This window comes from Xiphophorus maculatus, chromosome 22, assembly GCF_002775205.1.
Source record: "Xiphophorus maculatus strain JP 163 A chromosome 22, X_maculatus-5.0-male, whole genome shotgun sequence".
Classification (NCBI taxonomy): Eukaryota; Metazoa; Chordata; class Actinopteri; order Cyprinodontiformes; family Poeciliidae; genus Xiphophorus; species Xiphophorus maculatus.
The window spans coordinates 12,018,408-12,045,451 of NC_036464.1; the positions used below are offsets into that span (position 1 = coordinate 12,018,408).

Sequence of the window (27,044 nt, forward strand, 5' to 3'; positions counted from 1 at the left end):
GCTAATTTATTCATCTATTTTTACAATATGCTCGTATTCAAAATATGTACATCTATTGTGGCACAAGTCTTTTTCATGCAGACTGACTTTCAGACAGTCAGATTCCTGCAGACAGAGGCTTGATACCTTTCAGATTTAGGAGTTTTTCTTTTTGCGGTATTGATTTCGTCTACTATCTGAGCTGGTCTGAAGGAGATGCAACTGACATCCAGAGGTCATGGATAAAAGCCATCCTGCCATTTTATGCAGCTGGCCACTTGACAGTGTTGAGCATTCACAGCCAAAGTCCAATTATATATCACACATACAGTATGTCAGTGTCTTGCAGCCAGCATAAATTCCCCAGAAATGTGGTTGAATGCATCAGTATCCCAAAATTTCAACTTTGTTTCTTTTATTTTTTACCTCAGAATTGTTCATCTGGGATATGTGTGTATCTATAAAAAAAAAATTATTCTTGCCAGTCTACTACTACTACTTTAGTGAGAACGTGAGCAGCGGCGTATTCGATCAGCTGGACCTGATTTTTTAGACAGATCTGTGACGACACTGTTGAAGTAATCGATGTGACTAAAGATGAACGCATGGATGAGTTTCTTAGATCTTGCTGGGACATGAGTCCTTCAATCCTGGAAATGTTCTTCAGGTTATACAAGGCTGACTTTGTAACCGTCTTTGTGTGGCTGAGTTTCAGGTTAGAGTCAATCGCTACACCCAGATATTGGGCCTTATTGCTCGTTTCCAGTTGTAATAACTGACGTTGTGTGCTGACTCTAGATTGTTCCTGTTTAGGTCCAAAGGTAACTTCAGCCACTCCTGAACCAGAGACAATGTTAGAGGCATCCTACCTAAGGAGAAAAGGAACTGGACTGTTGTAATTTGTTGACTTGCACCGCCATAGTCAATAAACCAACATGTATTCATCAGATTAACATGAGACAAAAACACAAAGCTTCCAGATGTTCCCCCCCCCCCAAGACAAATCAAATACTGATGGTTAGAGAAAATAATATCGCTTGAATTTTCTCGAAGTCACAAATGCCTTAAAGCCCTTGTGGAACAAAATCTAAATTCATTGAAGAGTCAGGCATACTGCAGGAAAAATAATTATTTCTAGCCTAATTTGTGCTGTCCTCTGTTTTGCTTTTAGACATCTTGGAAGCAAAGACATAAAGACAGTCTACATGCAGGTTTTGATCAGATCCATAGTGATCTGACAGACATGCAAAGACTGCTAAAATCCTGGAGTGCTTTTAATTAAAGACGACCTCTCTTAAAGGGCAAAAAACAGTTGTGCAGTGCGAGGACAAGAGTTGGAATCCACAATCAGGCTGACGGGAAAAGAGTATATGACTGACACTCCCTCCTCCACTAAAAGCCACTTGTCCTTGAGTAAAGAACCTAACCCTTAAGTGCTGATGTTTAAGATGGATCAATTCAGACAAAAAAGGGAAACAAGTTACAGTTCTGGTCAACAGTTTACACACACTGAACATTTTCATTTTGGTATTTAATAATATTTACAAGTTAAAGAATGTCTTTAAAACTCATACAGACCATAACGTAGCCATTTTAAAGGCTTAGTTATGGTCAACAGAATCATCCTATCACAATTCTGTTGATTGATTTTTAGTCTGGATGACAAATATAACCAGTAATACAATCTAGGGTTGTTGTAAACAATTAATTTATTAATCGAGTAATCTGTTGATTATTCTGACGATTAATTAAATAATCAAATAAGAAATTTGAAAAAATAAAATATTGGTAAATACTGCCCTAACAGCAGTTTTAATATCGGATATCAACATCAGCCCAAACTTTTCATATTTGTGCATCTCTAACAGTTACTGTTCTGTAGTTTAGAAACTTAACCTGTAGCAATAATATAATAGTTTTTAAAGTTAACCTGGACAAAAGTTCTACAAACATTTTAAATTATGTTCAATATAGTAATAAAGCAGCAGGCTCACAAAAACACTTCTAAGAAAATACTATACACTATATTTAGTTTATGTATTCATTTTCAGTCAATTTAATAGATTAACTCTCACTTTGCACAGTCACTTTGTGTCCATGTTAGCGACGGGATTTGGCACTTTCGTTATACACAGAAATGCATCTGCCAGCTATGCAGGCACTACGGTGCACTCCATCCACCCATTTATTGTGACTGCTATGGTGGTAAATTCATTTTCCATTTCATCTGTAAAGCATCAGCTACAGCAGTCCGCTGTGTTTAGTCTATCTGCTCCATCTATATAAATATATCTACCACACACTTCAATGCCGCTCACCTCAAAGCAGCCACTAAGAAAAAGCTATGAGAGGATAAAGGTTGTCCTATTCCATGCATCGCACCAGTTATTTTAAGAATGCTTATTGGTTCCCCAAAGAATGATAAAAACCCTGGACATTTTCATTGAACTTGAACGTTATGATGCTAACATTCAAGTTAGCAGTATAACTTGATTATTTGTGCAACATAAATAATCACCTTGCTGAAAAAACGTGTGTTTAATAGTAAAATGTAATTTAATGAAGCTTCAAGACAGGAATTTCAATAATCAAGATACTCGAATCATTCATGGAAACGCTACAGCCCTAAAACAATCAAAAGATTAATGCACTTAAAAATTGCTTCCAACGTGATTCCAGGTGTTGAATATGAAATCTAGATGATTATACACCACCACAGTTAAAGGTGGTGGAACATGTGTGGACTTTGTTTATGTTTGACATCAGAATTGATAATTTCCCACATTTCCTTCATTTGTCTATGCATCCGCTGTGCCAAGTATTTTTGATAAATCTCATTTAACTATTAATTCACTTTTGGAATTTACTGAAAAATTGACTGTTATTTCCAATAGGGCTGAAACAGTTCCTCAATAAATTTTGGTACCTTGATTAATAAAAATCAGAGAATTTTGACAACCAAAAACAACAATAAAAAATAGCATACTTCTGAGGAAGAGTGAGCCGTTTTCTTTCACATAATTTGGAGTCGGCAGCTGATTGTTAAAAACATTCTGCACAACTGCAAGTTTGAAAGATAAAAACAAATGTTAACCTGTATTTAAAGCCAGTTCTGCTGCTCCCAAGTGGCCAAAGCAGATAAAAACTTGAAATGCTGAGTTTACTTTAGAAAAGAAATTATCCTGCCAACAGCTTCACATTTTTTCTGTACGATTTATGGAATCTACTTTAAAAGAAAATATCTGAAAGCTTTGCAATTTTCATTTAGGTTTATGGAAGCAAGCGTTGTTTGATGACTAATACAAAAAAACATCAAGCAAAAAATAACAAAATTGCATTTGCAGTTTGTCTCTGATGATTAAGTCTGTCATTTTCCTTTCCTAGAAAGAAAAGATGACTCAAGTGTTGTTGCAACTTTTAGCATGATGATGATGAAACTTAAAACTTTTAGTAATGTATATCTGAACATTTCCCAGTTTGTTTCATATTATTTCAAACACTACTGCCTCTACCTATGATGAGATATTTGATGTGGTGCCTTTCAAAAAAATTGTTCCTGCCTCATGAATCTTTTTCCACATTTTCTCATTTTACGACCTCAAGTTTCAATGTGTGTTATTAGAATTTATGTGATAAACCGACACTAAGTGAAAATCCTGATTGTAAAGTGGACGTGAAAAATTCTATTGAAAATTTAAATTCTATGAATTTTATTTTGAAATAAATTCTTGAATAGCATGGCATGCCTTTGTATCTTGCTGCAGGTCCATAACTTGAATAATCAGTAGCGGAATAATATTTGTAACCTGGGATATACATATTACAGAAATTCCTTGAACTATAGATATTATGAGCTGATAGGAGTTCTATTGACAAAATATGAGGTAGAGTTCCTGTTTTTAGGGGAGACGGGGGTTTGCCTTCAGACAGTTTTGTGTTAAAGCACAGTATGCTTTTTATAATTAATGTATGTATGGTTATGCTGAAGACTATAATCACAGGATAAAAATATTAGTTTAAAATTTGACTTCTGTTCAAAAAGGCAAAATCACTTCACTGACTCCTTTATTTCTACAGGAAGAAGAATTACGGAAAAGCGGGGAGGCCAAATACGCCCACCTGTGTAATGATTTACACGTTTTAATTGAAGTCTTCGCTCCACCAGGAGAGGCCTATTCCCGCATGAGTCATGCCTTGGAGGAAATAAAAAAATTTCTTGTTCCAGTAAGTTTATTACTTGATTCTCTCTCTTATTTTTTTTTATTATTTTTCTGTAGGAGAACAATAGTCACTACTGCTGACTTGATTGTTTCTCCACCAGACCTATTAATTTTTTGCTGGGCTCAGAATATGCAAGGTTTTGTTTATAGAAAAAGAAGATATAAGTATGAGGTTTATCTCTGCTGCTCTACACGTTTTTTTTCTTTGTTCCAAAGAAAAAAATAATGTATTCTGCAATTAAAATGCAGTATGAAACAACTTGCAAGACTCTAGCAACACAGAGCCTGCAGAACTTTGCTGTAATTAGTGTGCATGTTGTGTACTCTTGCTGAGTCTAAGCTGTAAATATTAATCAAGCTTTGCAAATGTGACAAGCCTCATAGAAGAGTTGTACTGGATGAATCTACTTTATGTGGTTCACGTTTCTTTCTGTACTGAGCCAGCGCTCTGTATGCGAACTGAGCCAGCAGGATGATGATGCTGCAACAGCACTGAGCTAAAGCAAATACAAATTACTTAACACCAAGTGCCAAAAAACAAATTTGTAAAGGATTATAACCTCTTTCCAAAGAGGTTAGGATGCCGTATAGTATAGATTAAAACAGAATGAAGTGATTTGCAAACCATTTAAACCTTCTATTTAATTATAAAAGTGCTAAAACAACATAATGTTAAAAGCTAAAGCTTTTTGAGCACGCACAACAGCTAGTAGTTTCTTCTTTCATCCAATTTTTTTAAACATGCTAGGTCACACATTAAGTTATTGAAAGAAGTTTTCATGAGCAAGGACCACACAAGGTTTTTTTCACATTTGGAATATGTTATGTATTTTTGATTACTTAACTTTATTTTTGTAGTTTTTAATTCAGTTAATTTTGTGTGTGTGTATGTGTCTACCATGCTTTTACATCCTTGTGGCGACCTTTTCTCTGTCTACATTGTGAGGTTGTGGGGGCCACTGCTCCTTGTGGGGACAAATCCTGGTCCCTATGAGAGGAAAGGCTGTTTTTGGGTTTGAGATTAGGTTTGGGACTAAGGTGTGAATTGAGATTTGGTTAGGGTTTGGCTGTAGAAATTAATGGAAGTAAAGAGAAAGTCCCTCCAACTATGTTTGTGTGCATGTGTCCTACAGATGTTTTTTGTGTTTTAGAAAGACTCTATAATATATACAGTATATATATATATATATATATATATATATATATATATATATATATATATATATATATAAATATCTGTTACTATGTTAAAATAAAAAAAGAAAATTGGATCAGTGTACCCATGATGTTTAGCTTACTATTGTTTGAACTCTTGACTGATCTTCATACCTGTTTTTATTTAAGATTTACATAATCATTTATTGAAACAACCTGTGCAGTTTCATGTTGTCTGGAATCAAAACATTCATTGGGAATGGTACATGCTTGAATAAAAATAAAACCCTTTGCAACACCCTCTCAAAGCTGACATGCTCACAATTTAAATTTTACTTTAGTAGCCAATTTGATTCCTGCTGTGCCTTGCGCTGTAATACTGTCATCCACCTGTCCTAGTAAAAAAGTAGGGAATTTATTTATTTTTGTTGAATAAAAATGCAAATGTATTTTGTCAGGCTGAGAATAATAAAAAGAATACTGCAGGCAGAACTTCTTCTCTAGCTTTATTGCTGCAGTTTGGAAAAAGATGAGATGCTGTTCTTTTAGATATCGCAGCCATGTGTTTCAATTAGAATATAAGCAGATTGGACAATAAAGGGAAACATATCCACATCCATGAGAGTAAACAGATTGTCTCCTTTGTGAAGATCTCCCATCACAAATAATGATGTGGAATCACTGAAAATGGACCAGTTTGCAGAGATTTTTAGAAACTGATATTGTTGCCATACCAGAGAAAATACTGTAGTTGTAATTGGTAAAACGCCTTATCCTGTCTTAATTTTGTAAGGCTTATTTCAAGATACAGCACTGATTGATAGGGGGAAAAATCATGTTGGTTGGCTGTTGGGGTGTTTGGTGTTTGAGTCAAGTCTACAAATATTTAGTTAGATTAGAGCAGTGTACACCTAGATTTAACAAGCAGCCTCTCTATGTGCCAACTAAACCTAAAAATAAAGACATTGTACCTTCTGTTACATGGATCTTGCTTGTTGCCTTAGGGATCTTATGGATTTGCAACTGAACTCACACAATGCAACACAACAGGCACTTGTCAGTATCTATAGTGACAGATGTTTCCCGCCTCCAGTGAAGAATGAAATCACTGTCCTGCTGTTTTCCTTTCTTATTGACATTCTATGCATTAAAGGCTGTGCTGTAAAAGCCAAGCTGTCACATTATTTTTAAGCAGAAGTCGCACATAGGTGAAAATCATGTGCATAGAGCTGCATGTCGAACACACAGAATGACAACTTAACTGCTTCTGGTGAGTAAGCATCCACAGCTGAGTCCAGATACTATTACATGTTAAAAAGACAGTCAAGTTTTTGTTACTGTCCATGCTGCTGCTTAGGAATACCATGAGAGCTTTACTTTTACAGCATTGCTCTTAATGCATAGAAAGGCTATAAGAAAGAAAAACTGCAGGACAGTAATTTCATTCCTATATACAGTACAGACCAAAGGTTTGGACACACCTTCTGATTCAATGGGTTTTCTTTATTTTCATGACTATTTATAAGGCAAGAAATCCCACTTATTAACCTGACAGGGCACACCTATGAAGTGAAAACCATTTCAGGTGACGACCTCTTGAAGCTCATCAAGAAAATGCAGAGTGTGTGCAAAGCAGTAATCACAGCAAAAGGTTGCTACTTTGAAGAAACTAGAATATAAGGGGTATTTTCAGTTGTTTTACACTTTTTTGTTTAGTGCATATTTCCACATGTGTTATTCATAGTTTTGATGCCTTCAGTGTGAATCTACAATGTCAATAGTTATGAAAATAAAGGAAACTCATTGAATTAAAAGGTGTGTCCAAACTTTTGGTCTGTACTGTATATACAGTATATATCCACTTTAGAGTTTTGTTTCAGGATTAGAAAGACATACAAATGCAAATAGAAGCGCAAATACCCCATAAATATTTTGCAGAGTGAGAGGTAGTTAGGAAGAACAGGCTATCTTGCATGTAGATGGGTGGCCCTGCTGCTTTAATCTCAGCCCAAATGGCAGCAGACTAAGGGTAGCACAAATGCCTGAGGAATTGTTATCAGAGCCTCACCAAATAAAATATATATAATTTAGTGGATGCATAATTTGGTTCAGGGCTGGCTTCTCATTAAAAGCCAGACTGATTAGTTATCTAGTATGAAAAGGTGTGAATTGGACCCTTTTTCTTAATGGAATTTAAAACATTAGCCCCCAAAATTGTTCAAGCTAGTTAAGAAAAAAACTGAAAAACACAATCATTCAACGATTTGCTCTTTTTCATCCTCACCTAAGAGGCTAACATTCTCAAACATTTTTAGATGTTCAACATGTATGTGACTGTATTTCACACATTGTGACATTTTTCCAACAAATTCAATGTTGTGAGGACGCACTGCTCTTTAAGGGGTTCAAACCTCGGTCCCCTTAAGAGGAAATGGTTTTTTGGATTAAGTTTAGGACTAGGGTATGAGTTGAGTTTAGGTTAGGATGAGGTACTGATAATTGTTAGGCTTAGGATAAGTGTCAATATTAGATTATAGATATTGATAAAAAATGAATGTTCCCTCTGAAGGTAGAAAGACATGCTGTGTTTGCGTGTGTGTGTGGATCTATGTGTGAAGCATCTGGCTTTTGATGAGAAAAAAAATGTTGCATAATTTCTTCTGCTACCATGAGTCATGACGTGTTCCTAAAATCCTCCTGACCTGTTTTATCATTTCATAAATTATTGTACTATTTTATGATTCAGCCCAGTTTTTGATATTGTTTTCTACATTTTCAGCGGGGATGAATAACTAGAACACCAGATTTTGCAAAGTCAAAATAGCTGGTTTTGTCTTTTGGCACCCATATTAAAGATTCAGAAAAAATACAAAAAATTTAACTAAATGCAACACCATCAATTTAAAAGATTTAAAAAATGAAACGAAAGCAAATATTGCCTTCAAACAACTCAACTTGCAACAAAGTGTATGAGCTCTTCCAATCAATCATTGAATAATAGAAAATACAACTCTTGTTTGACAGTATTGCCCATTACAACACTTTCGTGCAAGTAGCAGTTATACTTCTCCATAAACTGTCAAATTGTTAATCTTGACAAGATCTGGATCCAGAATCAGAAATGCTTTGATGCCATTGTTTTGATTGTATAACCTTTTATTTCAAACTGACTGAAAGCTGAACTACAGTAAATATGTATTTGTTCTTCTGAGCAAGTGACGACAATTGACTGGACCGTAGTTCCCTTAAGTAGGTCAAAGAAATCAAGAAAAACTGTAACTGTTGCCTGAATTTCTTCTCAAACTTGATTCCTTCCATCTGCACCTCCACCTCACATACAAACTACTCTTCCTTCCCATCATCTATCTATTACTCTCATCCTCACTCCCATCGGCCTGAGATTCATTCTGATAAAAACATAAACAGTTGTGGCACCTTTTAGGGTCTTTGAACTCATTGCTAATTGCAGACTTGTGTGAAGGAGTGTCAAACATTTGCTTCCGTGGTTTCAGACTGATCGAGGTAGCTTCCAATGATTAGGAACAGGGGATATCTGTTTGGTTACCATAGCAAAAACAACGGAGTTTGGACCGCTTGAATGACATCCATGTTAACTGTTTTGCAAAAGGGTAAAGGAAATATGTCAATCCAATGAAAAAGGATGAACACATTTGCAAGAAGTGTCTTCTGCTCTGCTGAGATAGTGGTGATGAAAACTGAGTTGATCCCAGTTTCTTTAAGCAGGTCGAAGCAATCAAGAAAAACTGTAAAGCAATGTATGTGAAATAAGTATTGTTGTGTAAGAGACCTAGATCCAGGGCTACCGGTATGACCACCCTTCATCTGCTGACCTTGTAAAGCCTAACTTTAGCTTCATGAACAGCGGTGAGGCTGTTCAAGGTCATGCATGGTCAGAATTAATCACAGAGAGCAAACAGTCTCGGGGGTTATCTCTGTGCACTCATTCTAGCACCTCTGTCAACAGTCAGTTTTGACGAGTTCTGGCTGCTTTGTTGTCCTTTGTATGAGCTGCCAGCTTCCCTATTAAGAGCTCCACCGTTCCTTTTCAAGAACACCAAATCGACAAATGCAGCCTTAGTGGTTCATTAAGAAAAGGACACATGTGCAGCTTGATAAGGGTTTTGGAACCCTAACAAAAATGATTTTTCCCTTTGTCAATGACACATTGACGTGAAAGATGTAGTAGGTCTGTTTATCATACTACGTAAACACCATTCTTTTGAAACTACTGTAGCTACCTGTCAATTTAAATTTCAATATCTCTTTGGGCTTTGGTTTGATAGATCTTTACCTGTTTCGGTTCACTGTACAAGTTTCAACATTTGTGTGATTTAGTTGGAAATATTTGCCATTTTGCTGCATGAGTGCTAAATGGTTTTAAAAAAGAGTTGAAAGATAGATATTTAAAGTCAGTGAAGAAAGGCATTCGACTTTTATTTTATTTGTCTGATGTTGAAAGCTGAGATATATATTTTTTTTATCAAACAGAAGTGATTAATAGATAACAAAATTACTTCTGATCTGAAAATTTTAATGAAAAACTAGATGTACTGTTTATTTCCACGACACTTGTGAACTGTGATTGACTAGAAATTAGAATAATTATCAGTGTTGTCACTTTCCATGCCACCAGGTCAAATACACAGAAAAGCAAACAAAGTCTTACTGATATATCTGTCAAAATATAGGAATAAAAGACAAGGCAGCAAAGCAAATCTTTTAATATTTCAGAGAAATAAGCCTGTTAGTATGTCAGAGATGACAAGATAATGAAGACTTTGTGTTTGTTCCTCTGTCTGCTCTGTAATGATCCATATTTGAAGATGAGCTGAGAGAAATAATTCAAAGGACAAAATATTTAGAAAAGTGCCTGAAAGCGTAAAGTACAAACTATTAGATTTGTTAAGTGCATCCCAGGTTAAAGTGCTTTACTTCATTTGCACATTTAGTCATGTTACAACCACAGACTTTATTTTGCGTGACAGACCAACACAAAGTCATGTGTAGTTATGATGTGGATAGAAAATTAGAACATAAATCTCAAGATTGTGTAAGCATTTCTACTCAATCCCCTTTTGTCTGAAACCTCCAAATAAAATCCAGAAACTACATTGCTTTTCCTGTATATATTTTAATTTCAGTATAAATGAAGGTGCTCTGTAAAGACCCCCGAGGTTTGCTAAGAACATATGTGATGATGAAGACCAAGAAACATCAATCGGGTAAAGTTGGAGTATTGTATTGAATAATTATGGTATAAAACAATATCCTAAGCCATGAACATCAGGAGCCCTTTTGAAATCATCATCTAAACATGGAATGTGCCTAAACCATTGGAAATCTAAAAAAAAAAAAAAAAGGCTGTTCACCAAATTAAGGAGAATGTCAATCAAAGCAGTTACTAATAGTGCCATGCTAACTATCATCTAATTGTCCAGACCTAACTCTGAGAATATTTGGTTGGGCTTGAAAATTCCTGTTCAGAGATACTCTCTACCTGATCTGACTGATCATAAGCTATTATGCAAAAAAGAATGAGAAAAACTTTCCTTCCTTCAATATACAAAGCTGGTAAAGACATACCATAAAGATGTGTTGCTTTGAAAGAAAAGATTGCTCTCCAAAGGAATGACTCAGGGAATGGGCTAAAAAATATGCATGAAACACTTTTTATTTTAGATTTCAGTTTTTATTCTTTAAATTGAAACCCGTGTATCATTTTTCTTCCACTTCACAAGTATGAACTACTTCATGCTGGTCTATCACATAAAATTCCAACAATTTGTGATGAAGTCTGGCACTGTAAAAAGGAGGAAATGTGGAAGAGTCAAAGAGGCAGAAATACTCTACAAGACATTATTTTCTGTCTCCATACATGGCGAAACTTTTGAGTTTTGAAAACTGTTGATGATTTTTTAAAATAATTTTTACTGCAGTCATTTAAACCCTAGGCCTTCTAAGGAATATTAATTATGCCTAATGTGTGTGTCAAGAGCAATAACTACCTACGACACTTTGTGTACCACATAAACAAAAGACAGCATGCTTCATCAACTTTTTAATGGCTAACAACAGTGTGGTTTTCCTGTGTGTCAAAATAATTTTCATTTGATGCTGGTAAAGCCATCTGTTGCAGTCAGAATACAGGTGTCCTTTCCTTTCGTATGTAAGATATGGTTCTTTTTGCTGCCATAGGACTACAATGATGAGATCAGGCAAGAGCAGCTGAGAGAGTTATCCCTGCTGAACGGATCAGACGAGTCGAGCAGAGGGAGGAGCATACAGGGGAGGAGCCTAAGGACAACAACCGCATCCACAATGTAAGGTGGCAACTTAGATTTGAACCGAAATAAATCCTTGAATAAAGCTGGTGAATGTTATATGTAAAATGTGTGGTCTACAATTACTACTATGGTAAATTAAAAAAAACAGATAAAATTCAATAGTCCTTACTGAATGTGTTATTAGCTCAGTCTTTTTGCCCATGTCTGCTCCGCTCGTATATATCTACACTTAGTTCAGAATATAAACTGCTCTAAATACAGAGAAAATACAACACAGCCATCAAGTTCATCAGATGTGAGCAATTTTAACCTACTGTTGCATCAGGTCACAATCTATCTTTAATCATTTACTAAATCTGGCTTTTTACCATAAAAACAGAGAAAAAGATTACACTCAGTGCTTCACTATAACCATAACTTGAACTTGGGTCACATCAAGTCAGAGGAACAAGTTGGTAAAATTAAAGTATTACTTTAAACCTAAATCTAAATCACTTTGGGCTCAACTATATATATTGTCAATATCAAGTTCCATCTTTAGTTGTGTTTGTAGATGTCTGCTTATGAAGACTGCAGAGCAGCAGGTCACTTTTTTAAATGTTTTTCCCATCTGTCAAAATTTCCTTTGCTTTCAGGGGGCAAAGAATATTTCACAATGTCTGCCTACTGCAAGCAACTGTGGTGTGGAGAGACAATACATTTTTATTGTCCTGTAATTTGCATGAATATGTAAATATGGGCATATTCTTTCCCTAAATGTGTGCATACTTGCTCATGTAAATAAAATTGCACGAGAGCCAGGCAGCACAATTTCAGAAGGAGAATTTCCTCTGCTGCTCTATAAATATAGCTGTTTTCTAGAACACCTTCAAAAACAGGTCTTGAGTTTAAATTACATTTATATTAAGTGAAGAGAAAGAGGGGAGACATATGGATGTTCAGACCCATAGAAGGTGTATGAATATTTGTTAATCCTCTGACATTTATCAGCCATAATGCGGCATGCTGTAAAATTCAATGCTCTTATGGATATTCTGGAGCTCAGCAGGACGTTGTGAACGAGGTACATTTCATTAACAAAACACGAAGTGTCCACCTTCATGGTGAATTTTCAGATTAATTGGTTCTGTAGATTTTCTTTCCCATATTTCAATTCAATTTCCACCGAGTTTCCTCGAGGGAGATAGCGTTAAGCATAAAAAAATACTTTTTTTTTTCCATTAATTTTTTTTTTTAATACCTTAAACATTCACGGTAGACAGAAATCTCTTCTTTTACATGTATCCAGAGTTTGGGGATCTAAGCGGCACCAGAAAAAATAGAATTTGATTGACTTCGCCATATATTCAGCTACCTGCATGAAACACCTTTAAAGCAATTTGTCTGTAATCCACCTGAGCCCTTGCAGTCCCTCAGGAGAACGCAGGCACATTGTGCCATGACAGCATGGCCTGATTCAAGCAGTAGCTAAATCCAGCACAACCACGGGTTGCTCCCAATTCAAAAAACATCCCCACCACTTCCCTACCATGATTTTCTCCTCATACTGTAATGATAAGCAATTTTTCAAAGCTCCATGAAAAATATGCCACCAGAAATTCTGCTTTTGAGTATTTGTATTTTGGCTCCCAGTGCACTGCTACCTAGAAGAGGATGTGCCAGAGGGAAGGAAGGTGTTCTATCCCACCTATGGGAGAACGTTAAAAAGTGAGTTAACAATGCTACATCCTTATCGGTGCAGCAGTTTCTCTGTGGAGCAGTTGCCGGACAGTCACACTGTTATTAAAGAAACAATATGGCCTAAATTCCTCTTGATTGCCCTGGTCCTCTGGCCTCTCTGCTGGTGCATGCAGTAATGCTGTTTATACCTGTGTGCCTACAGCCTGAGGCAGGTGTTCTTGTACAAACAAAAAGGTACTGTTCAGTCTTACTGAAAGAATGATGTTTCTCAGTCATATTCTGTGTAAGTAAAAACAAAAAAGATACTTAAGAGTTCTCTGATGGTTGTAAAATTTACCTCAGTAGTTTTTCCCCAGTTTATTTTACCTAGAGTTAAGAATGTTACAATCAGGCTATGCATATGCCAAGATAAGAGAGATCTGCCAGATTTATTTCTGTCTTAATTCTACTTTCTTGCAAAAATAACTCCACCTTTGACCACAAAAAATGCTGTGAGGCAAGATTCTGAGTCTTTGCTTTTTTGTGTGTGCTTGTTTGTTTGTGCAGGGGCCACGGAGGTGCAAGCAGAAGAGCAGCAACACCACGAGGGACAGCCGCAGCCACACACAGCAAACTTCCCAAAACTGCTCTGACGAGGGACTTGCAAGCTCCACGGATCAGGGGGGCAGCAGCAAACGCCGGATACAGGCCCCCACTGTTAGCAGTCACACATGAATCATATGATGACTATGTAAGTCCAATCCTCTTTACTCAAATGCAGAAAGTCTCTCTGGTGGAAATTTGACTCAATCAGAAATGCTCTAATCCACTTCAATGTGCTCTGGATGAGTGTGGCTTTTTATGAATGCTCATCCTATGACATGAGTTTGCAAAAAAATAAAGCAAAAAGAAATTATCCCTTTTTTTAGTTAACATATTTTACTGTGTAAATTATATACTCCAAAATTATTGTGGATAATCCAAAAGATGCACATAAATTTATTTGCAGCATTAAAAGTCTGAAGTTCCACAGATTCCAACTCAGACATTGATGTATGAATTCACTGTTGTTGCAAACTAATTGTGGGAGCTGGCCTTTACACACACACACATGCACATACACAACTTTCAACTAAAATGTGATTCAGCTTTGTAAAACTGAAAGTACTGAACTAAGCTGAAGTTTACTCCTTAAACCACAAGTTTTGCTTCATAGTACCAATCTTTGATCATGTTAGGTATCTTATGGCATACTGCATAAATAAGATAAGAACTATTCTGTGAGACCATATTATCATTTTTTTAAACCTTAAAAAGGGAACTGAAACATTTTGGAAATTTGCTAATATGCATTCCACTGAGACATTGGTTACAATGTGAAAAACATATGACTAATTCCAGTTCACCTTTCATAAGCTTTCAGATCAGACAGTCATTAAGAGTTAGGCCAGTAAGTAATTAGTGGAATAGAAGAAGTGTCTAACACTTATAAAACAGTAATCTTATATGTTACATGTTAGGAGCATCTAATAATATGGCATCTACTTACTACCAAGTTCCAGAACTAAATTACTTAGGTCAGTTATCAATATTTAATATTGTCACATTCCTAAAATAATGGCCTAAGTTGTTTTTCATACAAGTGATTTTGGCAGAAAAAAGGAGACCTAGGCCATTATTTTTACAAAGTTTGCAATAATCTATATTTATATTTATGAGTATATTCCAAAGCCTTCATACAAAAGACATAGGTGATAAGACAATAAATGATCCAATCTCTTCCAAAGTGAGTGAGCCTGATTTAGAGAGCATGATTGATGTTTTAACATTCTGCAATCAACTGTAAACCAATTTATTTAGAAAGCACCTTAAAAGTGACCAGTTTGACTTAAGTGCTGTACAGCAAACAAAGCAAAACATTGCAAGAGCAAAAATTAGAAGAAATAGTTAAAAACTAATGCACAAAAAATTACATTAAGAGTCTTTGTACATTTAGTTATTTGTGGTTCTCCTTATTGAAGCACATTTGAAATATTTTTTGCTTTATTTGACCTGTACCTAAACTTTAAACAGAGAAACAATGCCAAAACAAAGGATTCTTTAAAATAAACCGCACACAAATATTTTTTCCTTGCTACATATTGGATACTATCAGAATTCATCAAAAATAGTAACATTGCTTTTGAGTGCTTTGCATGCAAACAAGAAGAAGATTCAAACTCATTTATCAGAAATAAACAATAACACCATAATGATGAAAATGTGCAGAAGCATAAGGCACTGGTGTGTTAGTGCAATACAAAAAGTACAATAAATAGTATTTCAAACAGACAGCTACAGGAATGTTGCAGAACTGAGGCAGAAGAACACATCAATCAATACAAACAAACAGCATGAACAAATAAAAAGATATGGGAAATATTGTACGATCAGGGACTAACAAGACACATCAATCCATTTTCTTTACTTGCTTCATCTCATTCAACAGCTGGAGGGCTGGTGCTTATGTCAGCCATCAATGAGAGAAGGACAGTGTGCCATCTAAACAAGTTGCTGACACACCAAAAAAAAGTAATTTAGAGTTGCCAGTTAACCTTAACATGGATGTTTTAGACCAGGGGTGGGCACTCCTGGTCCTCGAGGGCCGGTGTCCTGCAACTTTTAGATGCATCTCTACTTCAACACACCTGAGTCAAATAATGAGGTCGTTAACAGGACTCTGGAGAACTTGACTGCACTTAGGAGGAGATTCAGCTGTTGGATTCAGGTGTGTTGGACCAGGGAGACATCTAAGAGTTGCAGGACACCGGCCCTCGAGGACCAGGAGTGCCCACCCCTGTTTTAGACAGAGGAAAGGAGCCAGAGTACTGCTGAAAAAAATGCACCACACACAACAAGACCCAACTGAAATCATTCTGGTTTTTAAATTCTAAACACAATTATACTAAAGGGGAGGATTTATGTGAAGTTGACTTTTTTTTTAAACTGTATATCATGTTATTACCTTGTTAAAGACATTGCTTTGATCATTTTATGCAATAGGGTGCAATTACCACATATATATACCAAACAAATATGTGTTGTTCAAAATGATTATTCAGTAATATTCCCTTATCAATGAAATGAAATTAAAGACATTTATACAATGGAACAAGCTAAAGTAAATATCCCTCTACTGAAGTAGTTGAACATTGAATTTAACATTTTTTATCCCATTAAATAAGAAATATTTAAAATTTGAGTACATCAAAATATGCTTAAAAGGCCTGAAAGAACTTTTTGTGCAACAGAATCCCCTACTATTTCTCACTGTAACATGTTTCTCAGTATGTCAATGTACATGGGCAGAAAAGACATTGTGAGACTGCAACCTAACAGAAGTCAAGTGAGTCGTCACATACATTGGAAAAACTGTTTCAAATGAGAGCGAAGAAAAAACTATTTATGACTGAATACAAAATATCATATTCTGACTAACTCAAGAAAACAATGAAGGTATTTTGCTATGAACTTCAGATACACCAGAGAACCTTTAAGAGCCACAGCTCTAGATAGCATCAGTAACTTGACTGGCAAGCACCTTTCCCAAAGACATGAATATTTGCATTTCCTTTGTCTGAGCTATTTCCCAGTGCCTAATAGAAGGGAGGGAAACTATGTTGGTCTCCAGAGTGGAAACCGAAATATTCACAGCTAGGATACATCTGTTTAGCAAATGAAATTTACAAAACAGCAGTATTGTTCTTTAGGAATTAAATAAGCATATTGGTTAAAAGAATAAATCACATACATTGTGGAAAGTGCCACTAAAGGTCTCCCAAAGGTAACAGTGTGTGCAAGAAGACACAAATCCATGAAGCCCTCTGCGGTAGCCACTAAAATGCAAAAAGAAAGATCCTCCTAAGGCACCAAGAGATCCTCTAAAAGGGCCTCTTGGTGCCTTGATTAGCTGTCTGCAAAATCTCTCACATTACTTGAAATAGTTCTGGGTTTCCATGTTGAAAAATTATGTAAGGCCAAAGCTGAAAACAAGCTTGTCCTGAGATCTGAGGGATCTTTCAAGGTCATTTTACAAAGAGAACACCAGAAGTAAGCTCCAAGTTTCATCCAGATAAAAAAAAGGCAACACTTCTACCAGTCTATTTCCTCAGTGCTTTCCTGCAAAGGAAAAAAAAAAGAAAGAACCCATGTGTACAGGCAGTTGAAGATTGGGCTGTCTGCATGGGGAAATGCACAAGCGTAGACTCATTACCAAACCAAATTGAGTCCTGATGCAGAGGCTGTGTATTTCTGAGGAGCGAAAAAGCAAAGCATTTCTTCTCTTTGTAATTGGAGGTCGGGAAGGAGGCTGGAAGCAGGGAAACGAGGGGATTAAAGAAAGATGAGTTTGTCCTGAACATTCCCTTCTCTCATATCTCACTTTGCTGTTTTTTTTTTACTACATTAAATAATTACATTTGAGCATGCTTCAAAATTGTAACGAGACCCTTTTTTAACAAAGACCTGATTTAGCTTGATTTTTTTATTCACTAAAGTTATTGAATCTTGCAATGCGCAACTTTAGCATGGTTTCCCTTTTTCACCCAGTGTTTTTCTTTAGGAAAATATTATGTGCATGAGCATTATGTAGTATCTCTAGAGGATATTCACTGGTGGAGATTTGTCACTGTCAGTCTGCCTTATAAAGGTGATACTCAGGAAAAGTCTGAAACTGTTCCTAATTGAGTGTGTTATTGATTTAAAACTCTGAAGGAAAATGTTATCGGCAGTTATCATGTATCAGTGTTTACTCTGGAGTTTGTGATCTTAGTGTTTTTCTTTTAATATCCTGCCACAAATCCGACTTTACTGGATCCTTTACACCAATACTTTGTTTACTCTGTTCCTCCTGGAGTGCAGCTCTTTGTGTGAAATGATTCTTGTAGTTTCTTTTTTCCCCTTGACTAATCCCCGGGAGACTATAAAACCAGCTGAGAATTGATCCCACTAAGCACCGTCTGTGTAGTCAGAAATTAATATAGCTTATTCTTCTGAGTCACCATTCATTTCAAGTGGTGTGAAAACCACACATTGCTCACATTTTCTATTAGACAACATGTTTTATGATTACAATGTGTTATTGCTTTCTGCTGCATTTTTTGTCAATTCCATATAATTTACTCTGTTGTTGTTTTCAATAAGGCAATACTTTTCATTAATAGATATTCAAAGTAAGTGCAGTTACTCTAAAGTGAGTAACTGCACTTTAGAGTGCAGTTACTCATGAACTGAAAAATATGCATTTGACATGATATTTGCGCACACTCTTCCTGTGCTGCTTCTCTGATTGCGTGCATCTACTTCAACATTTCATAATTTTCTTTTTTACTAATCTATCTTTAAAACTAAAGACTGCATGATTTTCTATTGCTATATCTGATTTATCTTACATAATTATAGAACTATCATGTCCTTGTTTTGCAGTGCTACAATTTGAAAATCGTGTGGTTCTCGTAAAAGCTTAGAGGCAGCCAGTCTTACCTGCAGTACTTAACTCTCTTCATGACTTTATTTAGTATAAATCCAGATGAGCTTCTCCCTGTGGCTTAAGCTAATGGCTAGCCGAAAAGCAAACTTCTACCATTTTAGAACAACAAGAAAGGTAGGACATAGTGCAGTACCACTTATCTTCTGGAGTTTAATGTGTCATCTTGTGGCATAGACTAGTTTGTTTCACATTCATAAGAAGCTTACTGTACATGGATACATAAATATATGGATTCTTTAGCTTGCTGTTGTACTTACTGACTATATGACAGATTTATGTTTCCATAATGTTTGCAGCATTTTTTCATACCTTCATGTGATAGGGAGACTCTGGAGACTGTAGTGATAAATGGACTCTGTCATGCTGTCATTGAAGTTAAAGCCAATGCAGTGACAGTAAATGTTATTCTACATTTTGAAGGACTGCAACACTTCTGAAGTGAATTGCCTTTATTCACGGGTTTTATTCTATACTATTAATAACAACAAATTTTTTTAATCAGCAACTTTAAAAACTCAAAGTCACCTTACATTATGAACAACACATAATGGCAACATCATTATTGAAAGACACAATCAAGATAAAAAACAAAACAAAACAGAAAACCATAAATCTACAGCAGAAGCAATACATATCATTATGCAGCAGTGATAGTTAGGATAATAACAATTGTAGCATCCAACCCAAGTAACTATACAGTAATCCTTACTCAAAGCAAGGTAGTACTCTGGATGGGGCCCTGGGAACATTAGCATTTCACTAATAAACAATTATGGACAAACAGGAGAAACACATACTAATCAGCTTTAACCTTTTATACTTATGATTTTTAAATATGATGTCTCCAATAAACAAGAAAAAATAAGAGCTACTTTATTTTAAACTCAATAAGAATAAAGAATTTTAGCTTTCAAACTTTGTGTATACTTGTAGTAATTTAATTAGGACACAAGTCTTCTCCCTCTCCCCTGTGACTTGGGCCAGATCTTTCAGGGGGAAATTTAATGTGTCTCTCAATAGAAAGGTTTAATTTTTTTTTTCATTTTTGCTAATTGGCATAAAAAAATATATTTTTTCTATTTGGCTCTTCAGAATAATGAAGATTACAATTTTCTTGCTGAGAAAGCTCCCATTAGATGTTGGCCTAAGGTTTGCATACTGCATTAGGCTGCAGCTGATGTGTTAACATTACCACTGCTAGCTATTGTTTAGTGGCAGCTTAAAGTGGCATTAGTGAACAAATGGCGCTCGTTCTCTGGAAAACAGCGAGACAAACAGTGTGAGTAACTCAAAGTGAAAAGTGTGAAAGGAAAGCTGGGAGCACATAAAAGATGTGATTGATGCTTTTCAGTATGGACCAGGACCATGGCCTTAGCTCAATGCTAAAGATCAAATCCCTTCTGGATCAAATGTTATCCCTTAATGTCAGAATTGATGATGGAGGAGAGGATTTAAAGTGTGATACAGCTTTTAGTAACAGACAGCAAGTAAAAATAGATAGTAAGAATTGAAACTTACAGCATGGTTTTTAATTCTGAACCATGCAACTGAATCAAAGCTATGGAGAAAATGCTTTTAATGTCATTAAGCATAGAGCTTTAGGAGGCTTTTAAGGAAAAGAGAAAAGAAAAATGACACTCTATTAAGGTGAAAACAAAATCTGCTCATATCTATTTCTTGAACATAAAAGATTAAGAAACTCATTTATTGAGAGTGAACAAGTGAAATGTCTGGGTTTAACGCATACTCTCTGTAATTACGTTATATAACAATGGGTTCATATTCACTGCTGAGTAATCATTTGTTATATTAACTATGGTAATTTTCCATCCAGAACTCATTTGTTTAATTAAACAAGTGTATGCAGCTCACATGCTCACTAAGTTATTTAAAATAACATAAAAATTCTCCAGTAGAATACATAATGAGGTCGGATGCACCATAAGGAATTGACACCGCCTGAGATGGGAAATCAAATGGCTCCTGTAAGCAATTTAAATGCAAACATTTAACACCAACTTGCCTGATTTGTTTGGGTTCTATATCAGTTTTATTAACACTAGCTATCAATCATTATTTACTTAATGTCACTAAAGTAAGCAAACTTTGATATTAGGATAACTGTATGGCGAATATGAACACCAGACATTACTTGGGTAATAGTTTCCTATAAAGTCTCTTCAGTCTCTTGTGCGGTTTGATGTATAGCCTTAGCAACCCCTTATCCCACACAGATGGTGTCCATAGTCTTTATGTATAATTATTATATAAAATATAAGGTTTGGCAATGAGACGGAGATAATCAGCCAAAAGTCCTTCATCAACCTAGTCACTCACAACCAAGCCTCATCAACGGTTAGATAAAGGCTTTTATTTTGCACTTCAATGCTGCAAAGTCATGTTTTGCTTTTTCGTCACAGCTCCACAATTCAGCATTTGTGTTAGCACAATTATTTTTTTGTTTCTTAGTTAAATTTTACCATACCATGCCACTTTATTTGTAAAGCACTTGTAAAAAGCAACATTGCAGCTGACACAAGTGCTGTAGAGAAATATAAAAAAGAATGGAAACAAAACAATAAATAAGCTATAGGGCAATATAATTTAAACATATACAAAGAAAGAGGTCATTAAGATAGAGATATGAGCTCACGGTAGAATAAAATATTTTTGAGTCTTTATGAAATACACCTTTTATTGTGATAAAAAAGACATCCAACTATAACATCAGAATTATGCAGAATCTCCTCAGTTCTTCAAATTTGTAATTACAACTATTCAAAAGGGAAGCAGGAATTCAATCTGCAGTTATTTTTGAAAGATTATGACACTAATTATATAAATTTCTTTATGTAAATTAAAATTGTTCAATGTAACTTATCAACTGTTACATTTGCATAAAATTATTAAAAGCAAAAAAAATAATTCAAAATCAAACCAATTCTTTTAGTTCCACACTATATGAGCAGAAACAAAAGGTGAAAAACACCATCTATTCACAGAAACAAAAGCCAGCAAATCTAATTTTACGCCGCCGTTCAGTTACGCATAGTGGGCTTTGGAAGGCACCTCCCTATGAAGATCAGTCACTGTCAGGGGACATACAGGTTGTCAATTGATAATGAAGCACAGTGCTAAGGGCCTTTAGGTTCTTGCTGTCCTAATTACACCGAGCGAGGACTCCACTCTTGTGTTAACATTTGATTTATGTCCTCTGCTGTGTTAAAAAGCTCTAGAGTTAATTGTTTTTACAGATGAGTGTCAAACTGGAGGAATCAAGCCTCATTAATTAGAGGCTGGCCTGTTTACAGATAATACCCTCTTGAAGCTGAATGCATGTTATGCATAAAAGCAATACAGAGGTCAGTGAAAAGAGATAAGCTGAGGAGAGATTAACAAATGATTCTGTTTCCTTTGACTCTTGACAGGCCAAACAATACTCGTCCCCAACGATGCTTTCGTTGTCACTGTTGCAGTAAAGCTTGCATTTTTACAGACAAAAATGTAATATTCAGCTACATATAAACATATAAAATATATGTGTCAAAATACCATCTGTATGACATGCAAAAGTGCATTTCTCCTGAGTGTCTAGTTCTAGAATGACAATATGATAATAGGAGTCTGATGTAAAACAGAAACAGACGTGTATCAATAAAGCAGCATGCAGTAAATAGCCTATGCCAGAAATCAGAAATCAAACCATGAACCACTGCACTGAGGACTGTAGCTTCTCCTCTATCACCAAGCCATGTGGTCTGGCAATACATTACGCCTTGTTTGCGAAGATTTTGAGCCAAACGGGTAGGTGGGGGAGCGTCTCAGGCAGGACATTTTTGAAACACATAGGAAATTATACATACACATTCAATTCATTTGAATATTATTGAACAACCCATTTATTTCAGAAAATGTATCACTAAGTGAAATACTCTATAGAGATTATTTACACACAGCTGTTTGAAAGGCTTTATTTTTGTTCATTATCATGGTTTTCCACTTACAGGTAATGAAAACATGACATTTATGATTAGAATATTAATTAGACCAATTAGAAAACACATTTTTATTGCAAAAATGTGAGCTTAATGAAAAGTATGTTTAATACCTCCTTAAATGCTATTTTCAAAAGGTACTTTTAATCTGACTACTGGACCTTATCTGAATGCATACTCTAATTTATTGAATATGACTGAACTCATGTGCTGCAGACACATATCTAATTAGCTGTAGGTATTGTAGTGACCTCTAACCTCTATATATTTTACACCGACTTTTAACATCTTAGATAGGAATTATATACATGCAGCAAATTGCACCTGCTGTTGTGATAGTTGTACAAGGCATTCATATTTGCCAAGTTAAGCTGATATATGAGGCTACAGATGACAATAAAATAAGAGTCATTTGCTCTTCTACCACAAGAACTCACTCTCTGAAGACTCGAACTTCCCATCACTAGCTAATCCACAGTTTGTATTCAAACAGGCAAAAGCTAAAGGAGCTGCTTTATTTATTATGGCAATTTCTTTAGATTAGTTTATATTTAAAAAATAATAAGCAACATTCTTAAAATGGTATTGTGCATCATACAACCTTGGTTACAGTACATTGTTACAGTAATATTATAACTATGTAATATTTATGTGTATACAGCAAGAAAATATTCTCAGACTAATTTTGTCTGGATTTATTTTTTGTCTTCTGGCATGCAGTTAAAAGACAATGAGACATTAGACAGCATATCTCAATCGCATTGCAATATTTAATCAAACGATGTGTCTCAGTTGGAACCTTTGGAGATAACTTTATCAATACCTTCCTCATGGTGAGCTGAGGTGCTTCACATATCTTCCCAGTAAAGAAATAGTAAATTAGGTTGTTGCATGTTTAGAATAAAATTTCCAAAATTACCAACATAGTTGTAGGGTGAAAACATGTGGATCTGTGTCTGTGTTAGCATGAATTTGACTTGTAATAAAGAAAACTTTGAATGGTCAATAAACCAAGAAAAGCAGTGTCTAAATGCAGTCCATTTTTGGGTTATATGACTTTGTATGAATAAAAGAAAAAAAAGGAAAAGAAAATGGAAGATTTATTTTTATAACCCATTATTTCTCTGAAATTAATCCATTGACTGCTTTACAGTCGAGGCTCAGTATAGCCAATTTCTGTATGGGATAGCTCACAAAATGTTTAATTACTGAGATATGTGGGTTTCTGACTCTGCTATTGTGGGGACAGACTCATGCAGGAACGGGAGAAATAGAGGATCCCCTGAACAACTTAATCCCTGACATAATCCTTAACTTTAATTTAGTCAAATTCATGTTCGCACAAATAAAGCCACACAGAAAGCGGAGCGGTTTGAATCAGCATTACTCATCGGGAGACGATCCTATGTACAAGCACAGTAAATGTAATTTCTTTTAGGTCACCACCACAGATGTCCCTCACGCTGATGTCTCTTCTTTTGTGTCCCAAACCTGAAAAAAGAAAAGACAGACGAACTCAACATTGAAAGCTATACTACAGAGACATATAGACATCCTTATGACAAGATTTAATCGGTGGACTGATTTATATTAATTGCTTTTAATTTCCGGTGACCGGATGTGCCTCCCTCCCTAAAATAAAAATTCCTTCCCCCAAAATAAACACTCCTTTGACATCTGTTAGTCTCATCTTTGTGACACTTTGTTTTGGTAAACTCCCTCTGACCTCTGAGTTTTAAGAGTAATACAATTAAAGTATAAAAAAAACCAATAAGTGTTAGATAATCAAGAATAATATACTGTATATAGCATATACTATACCTAGAGAAGTTTAAATAGATTTGTAATGTTGTAATTACCTCTGGTTTTAAACAGAATGTCTTCATGATACACAGCGTGAAGGGGGAGAGGACTGACCCCAGCCCTGCTCAACATGCCATCTGTGTGAGGGGGTAAAACCCCCTGGTGCATTATTTACAGTAGCACAAAAACCTCTCTGCTTTTGGCCAGCACAGGATGAATCTCAGGATGGTCAGGACATTTTCTCACCAGCTTTGTGACACCTTGCTTTTGAAAACTCCTTCCAACCTCTATAAAATGTAGGAAGAATGCTATTAAAAGGGATCAGCCATAAAACATTCTCTCTGGTAGGTACAATTTAAACACCAGCACAGGATGAATCTCAGGATAGTCAGGACATTTTCTCACTATCTTTGTGACACCTTGCTTCCGTAAACTCCTTCCAACCTTTCTGAAGTTTAGGACGAATGCAATTAAAAGGGATCAACAATAAACATTTACTGCTAGGCACAGTCTAACAGTTGGCATAGGATGAGGAGACAGTGACAAACAGACAAAGGCCACAAATGGGAGGGTCGATGGCGCTGGTGCTCAGTGTGGGTACTCTGAGGGAATTAAAGTACAACACAATTAAAGTATGAAAAACAATAAGTGATAATCAGTATCAAGAATAATATATAGTTTGTCACCTTTCCTAGAGAAGTTTAGATTTAGAATCTTGTAATTACCTATGGTTTTGCTCACCAAGCCATTTGTGCGTCCGTGCTCATCCCTGCGTAAGAGTAAACACATACCTCTAAAGAAAACCTACTGTTTAACTGTTTTACTGTATTATTTATGGTAGCATGATTAGTCAGTGCTGACTATGAGTTTGTGATTTCCTTCATCCGTTCCGTGAGTATGTTTTATTTTGTTTTAGGTAAAGTGTACCAATAGCAAACTTAGTCAATGTTATTATAAGTTGGGCTAGTTGTCAGAAGGTAGGTAAGTCTTCGTGAGTGGGGGTATTTAAGAAAAAACACAAATTCACTTATTGAATTGTTGGTTGATAGCCAGCATATATTTGAATTTGTACAACAAACACCAAAAGAAAAAAAAACTATATAAAACCTGGATGGCCATTCAGTTTAATAAATATTTACACAGACCATCATTCACTAAATCGATAGGAATCCAAGTGCACACATCAAAACATGAAATCTAAATAAATAATATGAATTGTAGTAAATATTTTAATACAGAGTGATGGTTTACATTGATCATTTATAAGCTTTAGTAATGGAAAATTCAACAACTACAGGTGTACTGTATTTTGTTAGTGAACACACTTAAGTGTGTAAGATAATGGATGGAGGGAAAGCATCATTAGGGCCAAGAAACATACAGCATATAAGTCAGAGACAAAAGTAGTGGATAATTTTAAAGGTTAAAAAACACTTTCCCATGTTAGAGAAACTCTTGGAGCGTGGATGTGCAGCAATCTAAAAAACGTTCAACTTTAGGGAAAGCTGAAAGATAAATATGAGTAGCCTCACCTAGGGTCATAAATCAGTCCACCGATTAAATTTTGTCATAAGAGTGTCTATATGCCTCTCTTATACTGTTTCTGTATTGCTACAAACAAAAATGGAAGGTATTGTCTGCCTCTGGGGCCGCATCTGGCACAACATTTTATTGACACATTAAAAGCAATAGATTATTTTTTCAATGGGAAATGATTCTTGTATATCTCACGGTGGAGTTTTATTTTAAATAGCAAGTTCAGAAAAGGATTAGAGGAAATTAGATCATAATGAAAAAGAAACAAGAGCACTTTAGATTCTTCCAAATCTCTCTTAATGAGCAAAATCCAACACTTTAAATAAGAAAACAATAGCTGACTATACTGCTCTGCACACACTGTGGCCTGACATCATTTTCAACTTGGGCTGTTTGGTCTGCTGAGACTGATTATTCCCATTCTCATGAATAAACCATTTGACAGAATATTATGTGGAGTTGCTTTCTTTTAGATATGTTCTCATGAAAGAGTAGGTTTTCTCTCTGAGGTAAAAAGAAAACGATGAAGCCTTACTTGTTTCACCCAGCTTTTTTAAATATGATTTTTTTTTTTTTTTTTCAAATGTGGAGGCATTGCCCAAATGTGTGTGTTTATCTGAGAGGGTACACTTGATATTTCAAAATATATAAAAGGAGAAAAGTGAAAGATTTTTGGGGGATATTTCTCATAAAAACTGTGATGTTTAGAACAGGAAAAGATTATAAAAACAATCAACTGCACCTTGTGTAGCACAGACTTGTGGACTCCATTATGACTTTAGGTTCATTAAGTTGTTGTAAACACATCCCCTCTGCACTTTCATATTTAAAAATCAATGCCACACTGTTTGAGAGTTGTGTAGTT

The 27,044-nt window shown here is 35.5% G+C and overlaps 1 protein-coding gene across 8 annotated transcripts in view; it reads left to right on the forward strand.

Annotated features, from left to right (window-relative positions):
- Positions 1-27,044, forward strand: part of khdrbs2 (KH RNA binding domain containing, signal transduction associated 2) — a 90,208-nt gene that overhangs the window by 40,535 nt on the left and 22,629 nt on the right. For all 8 annotated transcript variants that reach the window (XM_023327748.1, XM_023327744.1, XM_023327747.1 and 5 more), the window contains exons 4-6: positions 4,057-4,203; positions 11,571-11,695; positions 13,886-14,069. In XM_023327748.1, coding sequence (XP_023183516.1) covers positions 4,057-4,203; positions 11,571-11,695; positions 13,886-14,069 — 456 coding nt within the window. The remainder of the gene's footprint in view (positions 1-4,056; positions 4,204-11,570; positions 11,696-13,885; positions 14,070-27,044) is intronic.